The 16,970-nt window shown below is 39.1% G+C and overlaps 1 protein-coding gene and 1 pseudogene across 5 annotated transcripts in view; one reads left to right on the top strand and one right to left on the bottom strand.

Moving 5' to 3' along the window:
• The window catches only part of WDR47 (WD repeat domain 47), an 85,053-nt gene that overhangs the window by 31,731 nt on the left and 36,352 nt on the right, over nt 1–16,970 (top strand). For 4 of the 5 annotated variants that reach the window (XM_036272146.1, XM_036272145.1, XM_036272143.1 and 1 more), the window contains exons 6-8: nt 2,394–2,520; nt 5,365–5,543; nt 14,397–14,657. In XM_036272146.1, the coding sequence (XP_036128039.1) occupies nt 2,394–2,520; nt 5,365–5,543; nt 14,397–14,657 (567 nt within the window). The remainder of the gene's footprint in view (nt 1–2,393; nt 2,521–5,364; nt 5,544–14,396; nt 14,658–16,970) is intronic. The other variant, XM_036272147.1, reaches the window with a different exon arrangement.
• On the bottom strand, nt 12,913–13,256 carry LOC118637069 (annotated as a pseudogene).

The raw sequence follows: 16,970 nt of genomic DNA, 5'->3' as shown, positions 1-16,970 counted from the left end.
TTCTAGCCACTGAACTGGCCAGGGCGAGGATGATTTCTTAAAGCATCTTATTGTTCTATATTTCATATTTGAAAGATAAAGATGCTATGTAGTGATGAAAATGGTTGAGTATAATTAATATAGGAGCATCCTATTAGCTAAATCTCAAAGGAGTAGAGAATCTTGAGCACTGATAGAGACTATCTTAAATTTTTCTTAGACTTTCTAATCCCTTTAGAGAAAATTCCCACTGTGTGGGATGCTGGGCTCCAATTCTGAGGGAACTGCTGATATTCTTCTGAATACATAGGCAACATGAACTTCTTGGTCAGTATAATGAATGGCATGTCTGGACTTGTACATCAGAAGAGTTATCTTTATAAAGAGAAAAGACGCACAAAAATCTAGCCAAATTTGACCATATATGTGCTGTTGCCTATGTAAAGAAAGTAGTAGAAATTGAGGAATGACTGGATAAAGATAGAAAGAAGCAGAGTATAAATTATTAGATGATATAGAATAAGCAGAGAGGTAAAATGTGACATGTCACAAAGTAGGTAATATATGTGTTGTTAGCTGAGCAGCAGCAATAATGTGGAAAACATCTGTCATGCCTAATGTTTGGAAAACATTGGAAAACTTATGAAGCAGAGCACTGTGGAATAATGAATAGAGCATGGTCTTTGGAATCAGACTTGGGTTTGAACAATAGCTTTGCCATTTACTAGCTGTGTGACCTTGGGACAGTTATTTAATGTGAGCCTCAGTGACCTCTGTAAAATAGGGTGTTGACTTGCAAAGTGAGATAAAGCTTCTAGCAGAGTAGCAAGCATATGATTGGTACTTAAAAAGCATCAATTTCTCCCTTTCAGAGTTCTTACCCTTAGTAAGAACAATGTGTTAAAAGGGCCACTCATATAGGAGAGCTACTGTGCTGTGGATAAAGTATAAAAATTTACTTTGGAGAGACTTTACCTTGTTTAAAAAAGTAGTTGAGGTGTAAGTAAAACAATATTGGGAAACTCAATTAGATCAATTATGTTAACGATTCCACGTGAAGAGACTCCTACTTGTAATACATGTTTGAAGTCAGTATTCACTTAAAAATATTTGAGTGTCTTCCCTGGTCATTTTGGCTTAGCGGTTACAGCATCAGCCCATGGACTAACGGATTGAGGGTTTGAATCCTGGTCAAGGGCATGTACCTGGATTGCAGGTTCAATCCCCAGCCCCAGTTGGTGTTGTGCGGGAGGCAACTAATCGATGTGTCTCTCTCACATTGATGTTTCTCTCCCTCCCTCCCTCCTTCTTTTCTACTCTATCTAAAAATCAATGGAAAAATATCTTTGGTAAGTATTAACAACAACAAAAAATATTTGAGTGTCTAATACCTGCTAGCACCATGCTACATCCCAGGATACGATAATCGAGTTACTATGGTGAACAAGAAGCTAAATAGGAAAGAATGGATTATAAAGGAGTGTGTAGTATTTTGTTTGAAGGATATCTTTTCACTTGAACCGAAACTCAAAACAAAAAGAAAGAAAAATCAGTTGAAATATGTAAGCTTTTGCTATGCAAAGTAATTGTCTCACAATTAAATGTGCCCTCCTCCCAAAAGCCTCCCAAACCAGTTCTTAAGTATGGGCCAGCATTGGATTGGGAGTCTGAAGACCTGGACTCAAGTCCTAGCTTTATTTACTATCTGTGCAGTTTTAGGAAAATCATTTGTTTTTTAAATCTGTTTCCTCATCTGTGAAATGGGGGTTATAATCTATTTCACAGGTTATTGTGCAAGTTAAATGAGATAATACATATGGAAGTGTGGTGTAAATTTCAAAATTAAATCAAATGTTACTTTATGAAGGTCATTTGATTCTATCCCTATACAGTTAATAACTCTTACAAATTCTATTTTATCTTATAGTCATTACTAGTTTAAAGCTTAGTAGCTAAAAACTTTTCCTAGGTCTTTCTGTTTCCTCCTCTGGGTATGTGTGTGTATGTATGTTTAGATACTTATGAGCACAAGGCTCCTAACTAGTGATGCCTTTGTGAAAATGATTATCTAGCTCTGCTTTCCTGAATCCTAGACCTATTTGGATATGTCGGACATATCAAATATTAAATGTTTATTGTTTTTTAAAATATGTTTGTATTTTTTAGAGAAAGGGAGAAAGAGAGAAACATTGATGAGGGAAACATTGATCGGCTGCCTCCTGCACACCCCCTACTAGGATCAACCTGCAACTCCTGGCTGGGAATAGAACTGGTGACCTCTTGGTGCATGGGACAATGCTCAATCCATGGAGCCACACTGACTAGGGCTGGTTTAAATTAAAATTTCTCTAACTCAAATATATATCCCTTCATCCCTACCTCTTCCTTTTTGTTTTCTTGCACCTTTCTGGAAGAAGTGATACACCTGTTGAGGCACAGCAGCCTATCAACACTGAAATCCTGGGCCAGAATTCAGTTTCAGAAAAAGAGCCTGCAAATGGAGCACAGAATCCAGGACCAGCTAAACAAGATAAAAATGAGGTAATGCTTACTACACCCAATGTCTTTTAGAGTTAGTCTCTTTGTAAAAAGTAATAGTATTTGCTTGGATAGAATTTACAAAATTTTTTTCTGATATTTGGGAGTAGGAAACCAAATATCTAGATTTTCTTATTAATTAGCTCTTCTCCCCTTTCCCTTAAGAATATATGGTATTTTTAGTTGTCATTGTGTATTGTGAGCATTTTTAACAGATGAATTCATTAACAATCTAAAACACCACAGATGGCATTAATCTTACATATGTCAGGACTCAAGTGATTGAACTCACATTAAACATGGATAACTTGTCTTTTTAAGATATATGCTTTATATTTTATTAAATTTAATGAGTAAGAAATTATAACATCTATAGTATAGAATAATACATTTATTTAAGCTCTTCGAGTTCCAGATTATTTTTCTGTGGTGTTTTGGAAAATAAATTTGTAAAACAGGTATAAATTTTATCTCATATACCAATTAGAAAGGGTGAGTAGTAGTTAGTTTTAATAAGTTGAGTACATTTTTTGGTTTGTTTTCAACTAAGTATTAAGAATGAAATAGAAAAATTACTATTAAAAATACATTTTTGTACCAAACAACAGAACCCCAAAATATATGAAGCAAACATCGACAGAGTTGAAGGGAGAAATAGACAGTTATGCAGTAATATTTGGAGACTGCAACACCCTACTTATAATAATGGATAAAACACCTAAACAAAAGAACAATGATATAGAGGACTTGAACAACAGTATAAACCATCTAGACCTAACAGACATCTATAAAACATTCTAACAGTAGTGGAATACATGTTCTTCTCAAGTGCACATGCAGTGTCCTTCAGAATAAACCATACATTAGGACACAAAATAAAGCTCAATAAGTTTAAAAAGACTGAAATATTGCAAATTATCTTCTCTGACCACAATGTAATGAAGCTAGAAATTAATAACAGAAGCAAAATTGGAAAATTCGTAAATTTGTCTAAATGAAATAATACTCTTAACCAGTGGGTCACAGAAGAAATCACAAGGGAAATTAGAAAATACTTAGAGACTAATGAAAATGAAAAGAACATACCAAAATGTATAATATTTCAAACGTATGGGATATAGCAAAAGCAGTGCTTAGGGGGAAATTTATAGTTATAAATGCCTACTTTAAAAAAGAAGAATGATCTCAAATCAATAATCTAACTTTATGCCTTGAGGAACTATAAAAAAAGAGCAAACCCTAGCTGGTTTGGCTCAGCGGTTAGAATGTCAGTCTGCAGTCCAGAGAGACCCGGGTTCGGTTCCCACTACGGGCACGTACCTCGGTTGCAGTTTGTCCCTGGCCCTGGATGAGTCATGCAGGTGGCAACCACTCGGTGTGTCCCTTTCACGTTGATGTTTCTTTCTTTCTCTCTTCCTCTTCTCCCTCCCACTCTATCTGAACAAAAAAAGGAAAAATGTCCTCCGGTGAGGATAAACAAAAAAAAAAAAAGAGCAAACTAAACCCAAAGCTAGCAGGAGGGAGGAAGTAATAGAATTGGGCCCTGGCCGGTTTGGCTCAGCGGTTGGAGCGTTGGCCTGTGGTCCGAAGAGACCCGGGTTCGGTTCCCGCTAAGGGCACGTACCTTGGTTGCAGTTTGTCCCCGGCCCTGGTTGGGTCGTGTGGGTGGCAACCACTCGATGTGTCGCTCTCACGTTGATGTTTCTCTCTCTCTCTCTCCCTCTCACTCTATCTGAACAAAATACCGAAAAATGTCCTCGGGTGAGGATAAAAAAAAAAAAAAAAAATTGGAAGTGTGGTAAATTAAAGTAGAGAATAGGAAAATAATAGAGAGGATTACTGAAAAGATCAACAAAATTGACAAGCCTTTAGCTAGACTTACAAGAATAAAAGAGAAAAGACAAATAACTAAAATCAGAAATAAAACGGTACAAATTTCTAGAAACACACAAATTATATAAACTGATTCAAGTAGAAAATCTCAACAGACTTATAACAAGTAAAGAGATTTAATCAAAATAAAAACCTCCTAATAAAGAAAAGTCCAGAATCAGATGGTTTTGCTGGTGAATTCTACCACACATTTAAAGAAGGGTTAACACTCCGCCTTCTAAAAACCTTCCAAAAAGTATAAGGCCCCTGGTTAAGCTTACTGTCTGTCATTGTTGGCCAATTTTAGCGATGGTTGTTTTGTTTAAATGATCCATGTAATATGACCAGATTCCAGCTTGGCAGAGGACTCTTTCTTTGCCAACATTGGAATTCACTAAATATTTAAGTCCTGTGAGTTTGAGTGTTATACAGTTCTTTTAGAGGAGTAAAGTAGGAATGTTGAGACTGCTAAGTTCAACACTCATTTATTCCATTTGAAACCTGGATTATTGTTTTGAGGGAACTTTTATAAGTTTCTCTCTAGAGTAACTTATTAAACCATTTATATGCTTAAATTAAGTGTGTTGGATTTATTAAATATTAATGCAGTCCCTCAGGATTTTTTTCAAGTCGTGTAGGTAGATTCTTACTAGTCTGTTAACTATATTCATATTCTCTAACCATCTCCCACCATGACCACTATAATTTGTATTTTTATCCCGGGTTAGTAAAGGATCCAGCATGACCATTCATGTTGGTCAGTCTCTTGCTGTGGAAAAAAGCAAATTAACTGATCTACTTGGCTATTAAGACTCATGGTTGCTATACTAGTTTTCAAAGAGCAATATATTAAGTATTTTCTAATTATTAAATATAGCTACTTGTATATTTTATTCAGCGTTTGTAGAAGCTACTGTTGACTAGGGACATATGCAATCATAGTCTGCTCAAATATATTTTTCTAATATTTTTAAGCTTCGCGATTCAACAGAACAATTTCAAGAATATTATAGGCAAAGATTACGCTATCAACAGCATTTAGAACAGAAGGAGCAACAACGACAGATATACCAGCAGATGCTGCTTGAAGGAGGTGTGAATCAGGAGGATGGTCCTGATCAGCAGCAGAATCTCACTGAACAATTCCTCAATAGGTTGGTCTTTTAGTCATTTTTTAAAATATAAGGAATTACTTAAAAGCCATTAGAAACATAAAATAAGTGCTACTTTTCATGTAGGGTTTGAAATTTTAAGGCTTTTTAAATGTTTCAAGTAACGTGGAGTTACGTATCTTCAGTCACAGCATTCTGAGGGCTCATCTGAGTTGTGTCCTTCCCTTTAATGTCCTTTCACATCTAAGCAACGAGAGCCCCAGAGTGGTGGCTCAGCATACAGGCTAGAAGCAGACTGCCAGGTAGATCCAGCTCTGTCCCAGGGTAGCTGAGGACCTAGGGGAAGTTACTTAGATTATTTGTGTTTGTGCTCTCATCTACTTCACAGGGTTGCCATGAAGATTAAATGAGTTAACATATGTAAAGTGCTTAGAACAGTACCTAGCATATATAGTAAGTACTATATGAAGTGTTAGCTGTAGTTTTCATTATTTTGAGTGTTTATACTTTTATTTATTTAAAATTTTTTTTTCTGTTACTGATTTTGAGAGAGAGAGGAAGTAAGAGGGAAAGAGAGATGGAAACATCAATGAGAGAGAACATCGATTGGCCGCCTCCTGCTGGGTATCGGGCCCACAACCTGGGCATGTGTCCTGGCCGGGAATTGAACCAGCGACCTCTTGGTGCATGGGTCGATGGTCAGCCTCTGAGCCACACTGGCTGGATGAGTGCTTACACTTTTAGATTCTTTTTAATTCAATGTATTCAAATGATTCTTAAAATTTTTGCCAAGAGTAGAAACTTATATTGTTTTTAATTATAGGATACACACACACACATACACACACATACACACTTAAAAAAATTAATAAATTGGAATAGCCTTGGCCAGTGTGGCTCAGTTGGTTGGAGTGTCATCCTATACACTGAAAGGTTGAGGGTTTGATTCTGGTCGGGGCATGTACTTCATCCATTATTGGGTACGAACCCTGGTCCGGGCATGTATGGGAGGCAACTTGATCATTGTTTTTCTGTCACATCAATGTTTCTCTTTCTCTCAAATCAGTAAACATATCCTCAGATGAGGATTAAAAACATAATAATAATAAAATAAATATATAGACCAGAATAATGAGCAAGTGTTGTTGGAAGAAGATTAAATGAGTTAATGTATATAAAATTACAGTGATACCTCGGTTCTCGAACGCCTCAGATTTCGACCAAATCGGTATTCGACCAGGAGATTCGAGAAACTTTGTCTTGGAATCCGAACAAATATTTGGAACTCGAACTTCCGAGATGAGCCGAGTTGAGCCGAATGGCGTTCATTCGGCCCAGCGCGCCTTGCTTGCGTCATCAGTGTGAGTGCAGAGAGAGAGTCACGCTTTGTGGAGAGAGTCACGCTTTACACTGAATTTAACCCTTAGACATACTGTACACTTTTATTTCTTGTTGAGACTTATGTTTTTCTACATATTATATACAAATTAGGCCAGTAAATAGGCATTTTCTGGGGCTTGGAACGAATTAATCCAGTTTCCATTATTTCCTATTGGGTTTCATTGCTTCGGTTCTCAAACAATTTGGTTCTCGACCGTCCTCCTGGAACGAATTATGTTCGAGAACCGAGGTATCACTGTACTTAGACTAATTCCTGGCAAATAGGAAATGTGCCATAATTGTTGGCTGTCATCAGGATTATGATTAGGCAATACAGTGGTGACTGCCAATTCTTTACTTGGTTCAATAATATTGGAAGTTATCTGCTTGATACTCAGGCTTGTGCAAGAGTGAGCCTGAAATTGATCCTGTCTTCAAACCTTTACACAAGAAATATTTATAATGGTAATCTGAAGAGTCTAAGTAGGCCTCTCAACATTCAATTTGAGGATCGGTTTCTTATTCACCTCTGATCAAGTCAGTGGCTTTCAGAATTATCCTAATTTGAGCATTTGCCATTCTGGGTCTTGGATGTCTTCTTAATATTCATAAAAATCATGGTTGCAATTTGACTTCCTGTTTCATTTTTCAGTGAAAGCAGATATTTAGCATTATTTGAAGATGAAGTGGCAAGGTGTTGCCAGTAGTGGTGAGGATATACTTCCTTAGGAAAAAAAACTTAAAGATGGTTTATCCTTCCTTTAAAGACAATAGAATTAAAATTATTTCTTGTAATTTAGGTTTAATGTATAGCATATTTATTGTTTAAAAGCTATTCTCAATTTCTTCAGAGGTCAGAATTTAAAATTACATTAAAAGGTAAGTTATAAAAATCCATAGGATAACCAGGTCTGTTATAAATGTGAGTGATGTTTATCCTAAGCTTCTGTAAATTAGTTTACATAAATTCTCTGTTGTTCTTTTAACCTTTTCTTACCTACTCTGTTTTCTAACCTTTTAATATAGTACTTTTATTCAATTTTTTTTCTAGGCCCGTAGTTTTATATATCTGAGCCTATACTAGATTTTATTTTATTTTTTTCTTTTACTTTTTATTTTTGAACTATTTTTATTAATTTATTTTTGTTACAGGTGTTTCTCTTTTTTCCCCCATTGACATCCTCCTCCAACCCCCCCCCCCAGCTGTACTAGGATTTTAAAGTACTTGTCTAATACCAAGGACAAATTGAATAAAGATAGAATCTACAAATTAAAATATGCTTTTTCCTCTTAATGTTTTATTCTTCCAAATCATTCTAACAGTAGATCTTACTTTCCAGATTTAAATTTTGCTTCTTCGTTCTATGAGGCTTAGAAAAAGGAAGAGAAATAAGAATTATGTTATATAATAGATCTTACTGAAAAAAATCAGCTAAAGGGTGAAGTATTTTTATTAACAGTACTATATCACTACTTTACACCTTTTGATATTTTGTTTCTATTAATACTAATAATTAGCATCACTGCTTAGACACTTACTATTGGCATATTCTGCCCCTGCCCCATCCTCTGTACTTTAATTTTTTTCTTTTTTCTTTCTTTCTTTTTTTATTTTTTAAACTTATCTTTATTGTTGAGTGTACTACAGGTGTCCCACTTTTTCCCCCCTTGATCCTCTTCTCCCCAATCCTGCATCCGTCCTGCTTTGCCCACACTATTTTCTCGGTCTATTGGTAATGCATATATGCATATATGTTCTTTGGTTTCTCTCTTTCCACCCCACCTCTGCCCTTCCCTTTGAGATTCATCAGTCTTACAACTAATTGTATTTCCTAATCCCTTCATCTTTTCCACCCAACTCCCTTCCCATCTGACAACCAACAAAAAGTTCTCTGTATCTATGAGTCTGTTTCTGTTCTGTTTGCTCATTTTGTTTGTCGATTTCATTGTTGATAGATAAGTATTTATTGCCATTTTATTGTTCATGTTTTTTAATCTTCTTCTTCTTCTTCAAGAAGACCCGTCAATATTTCATATAATACTGGTTTAGTGCTGATGAACTCCTTTAGCCTTTTCTTGTGTGGGAAACTCTTGATATGTCCAGCGATTCTAAATGATAGCTTTGCAGGATAGAATAATCTTAGTTGTAGGTTCTTGCCTTTCATCACTTTAAATATTTCTTGCGACTCCCTCCTGGCCTGCAAAGTTTCTTTCTTTTTTTATTTAAAAATTTTTATTTTTCTTTATTGATTTTAGAGAGAGAGGAAGTGAGAGAGAGAGAGAGAGAGATAGAAACATCAATGAGAGAGAACATTGATTGGTTGCCTCCTGCATGTCCCCCATTGGGGATTGGGCCCACAACCTGGGCATGTGTCCTGACTGGGAATTGAACTGGTGACCTCTCGGTGCATGGGTCGACGCCCAACCACTGAGCCACATTTGCTGGACAAAAAGTTTCTTTTGAGAAATCAGCTGACAGCCTTATGGGAGCTCCATTGCAGGTAACTAACTGCTTTTCTCTTGCTGCTTTTAAGATTCTCTCTTTGTCTTGAACCTTTTGCATTTTGATGATGATGTGCCTTAGTGTGGACCTCTTTGGGTTTATCTTGTTTGGGACTTTCTGTGCTACCTGGATTTGTATGTCTGTTTCCTTCATCAAGTTAGGGAAGTTTTCTGTCATTATTTTTTCAAATAGGTTTTCAATTTTTTGCCCTCTCTCTTCTCCTTCTGGCACTCATGATGTGAATGTTGGTATGTTTGAAGGTGTCCCAGAGGCACCTTATACTATCCTCATTTTCTTGGATTTGTTTGTTTGTTTGTTTGTTTCCTTATATTCCAAATCGATGGTTTGCTTCTTGGCTTCACCTACTCTACTATTGATTCCCTATAAATTATTCTTTTTTTATCCTCACCCGAGGATATTTTTCCATTTTTTGTACAGATAGAGAGGGAGGGAGAGAGAGGAAGGGAGACAGAGAGAGAAACATCGACGTGAAGGGACACATCGAGTGGCTGCCACCCGCACGACCAACCAGGGTCGGGGACAAACTGTAACCGAAGTATGTGCCCTTAGCAGGAACCGAACCCGGGTCTCTCCGGACCACAGGCCGACGCTCTAACCACTGAGCCAAACCGGCCAGGGCTAAATTATTCTTTATTTTAGTTAGTGCATCCTTCATTTCTGTCTTGTCCTTTATTATGCTCTTGAGGCCCTCACTAAGTTCATCGAGCATCCTTATTAGCTGTGTTTTGAACTCTGCATCGGTTAGATTGCTTATCATTTAGTTCTCATGGAGTTTTGTTCTTTCATTTGGGACATGTTTCTTTGTCTCTTCATTTTGGCTGCCTTGCTGTGTTTGTTTTTATGTTTTAGGTAGCATTGCTATGTCTCCTAGGCTTCCTAGGGTGGCCTGTTGTAGTAGGTGTCCTGTAGGGTCCAGTGGCACAGCCTCCTTGATCACCCAGCTGGTCCCTCGAGGTGCATTCCTCGTGTGGACTGTACACCCTTCTGTTGTAATTGAGTCTTGATTGATGTTGGCGTGTCAATGGGAGGGTTTTACTCAATCTGATCAGCTGCAAGAACTGGTTGTGCCCACTAACCACTGACCTCTGACTACCTGGAATGATCAGCTGTGCATGGGCCCACCACAAAGAACAAGACTTACTTCAGCAGTACTCTGGTACCCCCTGAGTCCATTCCTTGAGTGTGTCACTTGTGGAGGTGGTTGAGTGGTAGTACTTCACAGTGTTTTGAAGCTGTCCACTGGGTATGCTGGTTCTGGGGCAAGGTCAGCCACTGCCTGTGTTCTACCCAGGGCCGCCAAGCATAAGCTACGAAGCAATCTGCCAATGGCTGCTTCTTGTACTGGGCTTGGAGGTATCCAAGTGAAGCCAAGCTGTAAACCAAGCCTGGCTGCTTCTAGTGCCAGGCCTGGGGCCACTTAGTGAGGTATGGGGCTCACTGTGGCCAGATGCTGCTTGTTTGAGAGAATTTAGGAAAATCTAAAGCAGGAGCCAAAACAGGCCAATCCTATGTTAAAGCCACTGGAAACAGCTTGGGTGGGCCTGAAAGTTGCATGGGACAGGGCTTCAGGGAATCACCAGGGTGGGGCAAATAGTATGAGCCAGGTTGCTGGAGTCCCAGGTATGGCACCTGTCTGCCTGACCTGTGGGGGAAGGGCTCACCAAAGGAACAATGGCCTCTGCCAGCAGATCTGTCCAGGAGAAAGCTGCCTCTCCAGTCCACCCCAATGCCAAACAACTCAGTTCTTTCCCATATGTCTCTGGTGCCTTTCAAGCTGCCTCCCCTCAGCACTGGAGCTCAGAGGGAGCTGGTCCGAGTAAGTTCATGTGCGGGCCCTTTAAGAGGAGCTGCCTGGAGCTTCAGCAGCCTTAGCCTCCCTCAGCCTCTGTTCCTGCTGGTTTTATAGCCAGAAGTTATGGGGACTGCTTTCCCTGGCACTGAAACCCTGAGCTGGGCGCCTGGTATGGAATGGGGACCCCTCACTTCTCAGGGAGGACCTTCACAGCTGAGGTGTCCCTCCTGATTTTTATCTGCTACATGTGGGTGTGGGACCAGCCCAACCATGCCTCTGCCCCTCCTACCAGTCTTGGTGTGCCTTCTTTAATTTCATAGTTGTGGGACTTCTATTCAGCTTGATTTCAGGCGGTTCTGAAGGATGTTTGTTCTGTAGTTTAGTTGTAATCTTGATGTGTCTAAATTTTATTTTGTTAATCTTCACCCAAGGATATATTTTACTGATTTTTAGAGAGAGAGGAAGGAAGAGAGAGAAAGAGAAAGAAACCTCAGTGTGAGAGAGAAACATCAGTTGGTTGCCTCCTGTATGTACCCTGACTGGGGATCTAACCTGCAACCTAGGTATGTGCCCTGACCAGGAATTGAGCCTGCAACATTTTGGTGTACATTCCAACCGACTGAGCCACCCTGCTAGGGCCATCCTCTCCACTTTTAGAGAGTCAAAATGATATGTTAGCAAAGTCAACTCTTTTTTATTTTAATCCTCACTCGAGGACATTTTTTTCCATTTTTTGTTCAGATAGATTGGGAGGGAGAGCGAGGAAGAGAGAGAGAGAGAGAGTAAAACATCGACGTGAAAGAGACACATCGAGTGGCTGCCACCCGCACAACCAACCAGGGCCGGGTCCGAGCAATCTCAACTCTTTATACTTAGCATTTCTTTCTCTCTCTCTCTCTCTCTATTTTTTTTTCTTTCTGAAAACAAGTTTTATTTAAATAAGGGTTTAAATACTTTACATAACATTAAAACTGAAGGAGGAAAAAACCCCCTAAAATCAGTTTGTTACTTCACATGGCATTGGGCAGCTGTTGCTAATAAGTTGCAAGCTCTATAGCCAGCTTGCTACATGTCTGACACATGAGTTTGAAATTTGTTCCCTTGTCAAAAGTTTAACTCTGATAGAAGGTTGGCCTCAAATTCTGGTGTTTGGACATTAATTAGCTAGAATATGTCTGGTCAAAAAGACCTTGGTGGCAAGCCAGATGTCCTTATCACCTCACTAAAGGGAAGGTGGCAGCTCTAAGCTGTGTCCACCTGGTCAGGCTGGAGATCTGTGACTACCGAAGGCTCCCTCTAGTGGTACAGATGCTGTTGCTGCCTTACCCCCCACCTCTCAGCTTCACTGAAGGCTGTTCAGGTAGTGATGTTCTCTGAGGGCAGGGAACTCTGGTGAGGAGCTTCTGGCCAGACATAGCCGTCTGTGACCTTGGGGCTCTGGGCTTGGCTGAAACATCACGTTATTGCTGTGTTTCAGGCTGGACACTGCCAGGTGCCTACTGCTTGACATGTTTAAATGAGGGATTTCAAGACTAGATAGCATGGCTCTTTTCAGACTATTGCATGAAGGAGTTACACTAGTCCAAGTTAAATGCAGACCCCAAATGGTTACATTATACAAGCTGTAAGGTTTTTAAACTTGTGACAAAGGACAGAAGGGAAATTCTAGTCATTGCAAGGAAATCCTCACTTAAGCTTCAGTGAGCCAAAAACACTTAAAACCCATGAACCTTCAAAGGCTGGTCGTCCTTAGCCAGTCCAATCTCTACGAGGAACTGGCATATGTTCTTACGTTGGTCACCCTGTAGCTGAATTACTTCTCTATATTCTGGATGCTCAATTATAGTACCATTGCAGGCAAATTTCTTTTTAAACGCCTTCACTAGTTTCTTTTTATCATAATCATCAGCGATCCCTTGGACAGTAGTAAGGGTCTTCCTGCCATTTCCCTGTTGAATTCTTATAAGGATATAATTCTCAGTGCCAGCAGGAAGCAGATCATCACCCTTACTACATCAGCAAAGGGATCAAAAGAGTGGAGGTTCTGGATAGCGGACATGTGATAAGATTCCTTTTCCTTGGTGGAAAAGGCCTGTGGAAGGCTGTGGCGGGAGAAGGCAGTCAGGGGGGATCGTCAGGGAGGTTGCTGAGTCCTCCCAGTGGCTCCTCAGTAACTGGGTCTTATACTTAGCATTTCTTAAATGTATTTGACCCCAGATTTTTTTTTTTATGGGGAGCATTTCACAGGATTAGTGTTTCATAGAACAATATTTGGTAAATGCTACCCAGTTAAAATTTTTAAAATGATAAATATTTAATAATGGCTACCATTTCCTGTAATAATATTCAACTGCTCTTTTAAAGTCTTATTAAAGCCTAACACACACACACACACACACACACACACACACACAATAATGTTAGTAAGTATAGTGAACCACAACATTTCTTGGTAATCATACCTCTTGTGCAGTCCTCTCTCATATTGAATCTAGGCTGCAGAAAATTATGCTAGGCCAGTTTTGGGTCTAAATCTCAAGAAAGCCTGGCAATTTTCTTTTTGTGCCCTTTTGACCTCTGAGCAACATGAAGGAGTCAGGCTACCCTGATTTAGAGACTTATGGAGGAAGAAAGACTCAGAGACTACCTTGTTTTGCTCCATGATTTATCTCCATAGTGCCTGGATCCAAGTCTGGCAAATAGTCTTTGTAGAATGAAAGAACGAGTGAATAATAGTTTACTTTGTCCCATCATGTCCTGCTCTAGTCATTTATTTCCTAGTTTACAATGAGTTTAATAGATAGATGAAATGAAAATGGCTTGTCATGTTTGTTGGTGGTACATTTTGGTAGTGGTAATATTTTTATTGCCTATTTTGGGAAACTATGTTTAAAATTGAAAATTAAACCAAAGTTGTACCAGAGAAGAAACAGACTTTTTTTTTTTCTGTTTTTATAGTGAAAGGTACTTTTAAAAGGTCAATGATACCCATTATATCTATCTCCTTTACAGTGGTATACTGTAGAAAAATGTGGTTCTTTGTTATGACATAAACTGAAGATAGTAATTTTTTAGTACTAAATTTGCCAGAGATTATATATTATGTGCATGTATTTATTTACCTTTTCATTTAATCTTCTATATGTTAGGAATGTGATTTAGTTTATATTTTAATATACTTATGTTTTTTATTTTATAGGTCCATTCAAAAGCTTGGTGAATTAAACATTGGAATGGATAGCCTTGGCAATGAGGTATCCACACTCAACCAGCAATGTAATGGGAGCAAAGGCAATGGATCTAATAATTCTTCTATCATTAGTTTTTCTACGCCACCCCAAGATTCTAGTCAGAGATTAACACATGATGCTTCAAATATTTATACAAGCACTCCTCGTAATCCGGGATCAACAAATCACATACCTTTTCCTGAGGAATCCCCTTCTTGTGGAAACCAAATGTAAGTGCTTTACTTTGTAAACCTTGAAAATACTAACTTCCTACTAATGAATAGAAATATGAAAATTCAAACTTCTCTTTGGAGCCTTATAAATAAAACATTTTGGAGCGCATTTACCTACCAATTTTTTTTTCTACTCTACCTTCACTTATCTATATTCTCTTCTACTAACTTGTCTCTTAGCAGTCTATATTTTTCTATTTTTCTCTTTATCCTCACCTGAGGACCAAATTTTTTATTTTTTTGCATTCATCTTTAGATGAGTGGGAAGGAGAGAGGGGAGAAAAGAGAGAAAGAAACATTGATGTGAGAGAGACACATCGACTGGTTGCCACCCACATGACCCCAACCAGGGACGGGGACAAACCACAACTGAGGTACGCACCCTTAGCAAGAACCAAACCCCAGACTCTCTGGTATGCAGGCTGACACTCTAACCACTGACCCAAACCCACCAGGGCTTTTTTTGCTTTCTTAATACACCTAGACAATTCTATTCTATTTTTTTTTTATCCTCACCCGAGGACATTTTTCCATTTTTTGTTCAGATAGAGTGGGAGGGAGAGAGAGAAAAAGAGAGAAACATCGACGTGAAAGGGACACATTGAGTGGTTGCCACCCGCATGACCCATCCAGGGCTGGGGACAAACTGCATTCTAGGTACGTGCCTTTAGTGGGAACCGAACTTGGGTCTCTCTGGACTGCAGGCCGACGCTCTAACAGCTGAGCCAAACCGGCCAGGGCAATTCTATTTTTTTGTAAGCCATTTTAGAGATAATACAGTTTTAGACTTTATCTTCTCCCTGATTTTCTTTTCTTTTTTTCCCCATTGGTACCTTTAAACAAATAATTTGATTCACAGACTTTCAGGGCACAAGAAGGTGTTTTATAACATGGTGGAATGATTGCTGCAAGACAGTCTTGGTAGCTCTGGTCATTATAGCAGTTGAAGACTTCTTGCATATCTGTGTTTTCACTAGTCAGGGAGAATTATTTATCTTGCTATCATAAGTAAACCAGTGTTAATTTATGCAGTGAGAAAAGTTAAGAACAATTATCTTCATCTATTACTAGCATTAAACAGCTTTGAGAGTGGTTCACTTGAAAATGCATAACTTGCTTTTGGCATTTGGATGCTTATAGGAATCAGCCTTATATATTTAGTATCAAAAACTCTGGTTTTATACTTAAGAGCATACATTTATCTAATATAAGTTCTTTATTACAGTTCCTATAACACATGCATATTTCCAAAAGAATTCAAATTTTAAAATTTGATTTTTATTTTTATCAAAGTAATATAATACATGGTTTAGCGGGAACCGAACCCGGGTCTCTCTGTACCGCAGGCCAACGCTCCAACCGCTGAGCCAAACCGGCCAGGGCTAATACATGGTTTAGAAAGACACCCTGGCCCTGGCCGGTTTGGCTCGGCGGTCCAGAGGTTACTGGGGTTCGGTTCCCGCTAAGGGCGCGTACCCTGGTTGCAGTTTGTCCCCGGCCCTGGTTGGTTGTGCGGGTGGCGGCCACTCAATGTGTCCCTTTCACGTGGATGTTTCTCTCTCTCTCCCTCTTCCTTTCTCTCCCTCCCACTCTATCTGAACAAAAAATGGAAAAATGTCCTCGGGTGAGGATAACCAAAAAAAAAAAAAAGACACCCTGGCCATTTTGACTCAGTGGTTGGAGCATCGGCCTGCGTACTGGAGAGTCCAGGGTTTGATTCCCGCTAAGGGCATGTACCTTGGTTGAAGTTTGTCCCTGGCTCCTGTTGGGGTTGTGCGGGTAGCAGCCAGTCGATATGTCTCTCTCACATTGATGCTTTTCTATCTCTCTTCCCCGCTCTCTTCCTCCTGCTCTATCTGAAGATAAACGCAAAAAAAATGTCCTCGAATGAGGAAGAAAAATATCCTCGGGTGAGGATAAAAAAAAGACAAAAAGGCACTTTTCAAGTCTTAATATAAAAGAAAAACTTATCTTACTCATCTTTGTCCATGATTTCTGCTTCTGGTAGGCTGCCATTTTCAACCCAGTTAGCTGTTCCTTTTGCTGTATATCTTCACATTTCTGATTAACATGCTTCTGTTATATATATATATATATTTTTTTAATTGATATTTTTTTTTAGAGAGAGAGGGAGGTAGAGGAAGAGAGAGATAGAAACATCAATGAGAGAGAACATTGATCGGTTGCCTCCTGCATGCCCCCCACTGGGAATCAGGCCCACATCCTGGACATGTGCCCTGACCGGGAATCGAACCAGCGACCTCTTGATGCATGTGTCGATGCTCAACCACTGAGCCACACTGGCCAGGC

This window comes from Molossus molossus, unplaced genomic scaffold (genome assembly GCF_014108415.1).
Source record: "Molossus molossus isolate mMolMol1 unplaced genomic scaffold, mMolMol1.p scaffold_m16_p_20, whole genome shotgun sequence".
NCBI classification, from domain to species: domain Eukaryota; kingdom Metazoa; phylum Chordata; class Mammalia; order Chiroptera; family Molossidae; genus Molossus; species Molossus molossus.
This window is presented reverse-complemented; position numbering and strand designations above follow the sequence as displayed.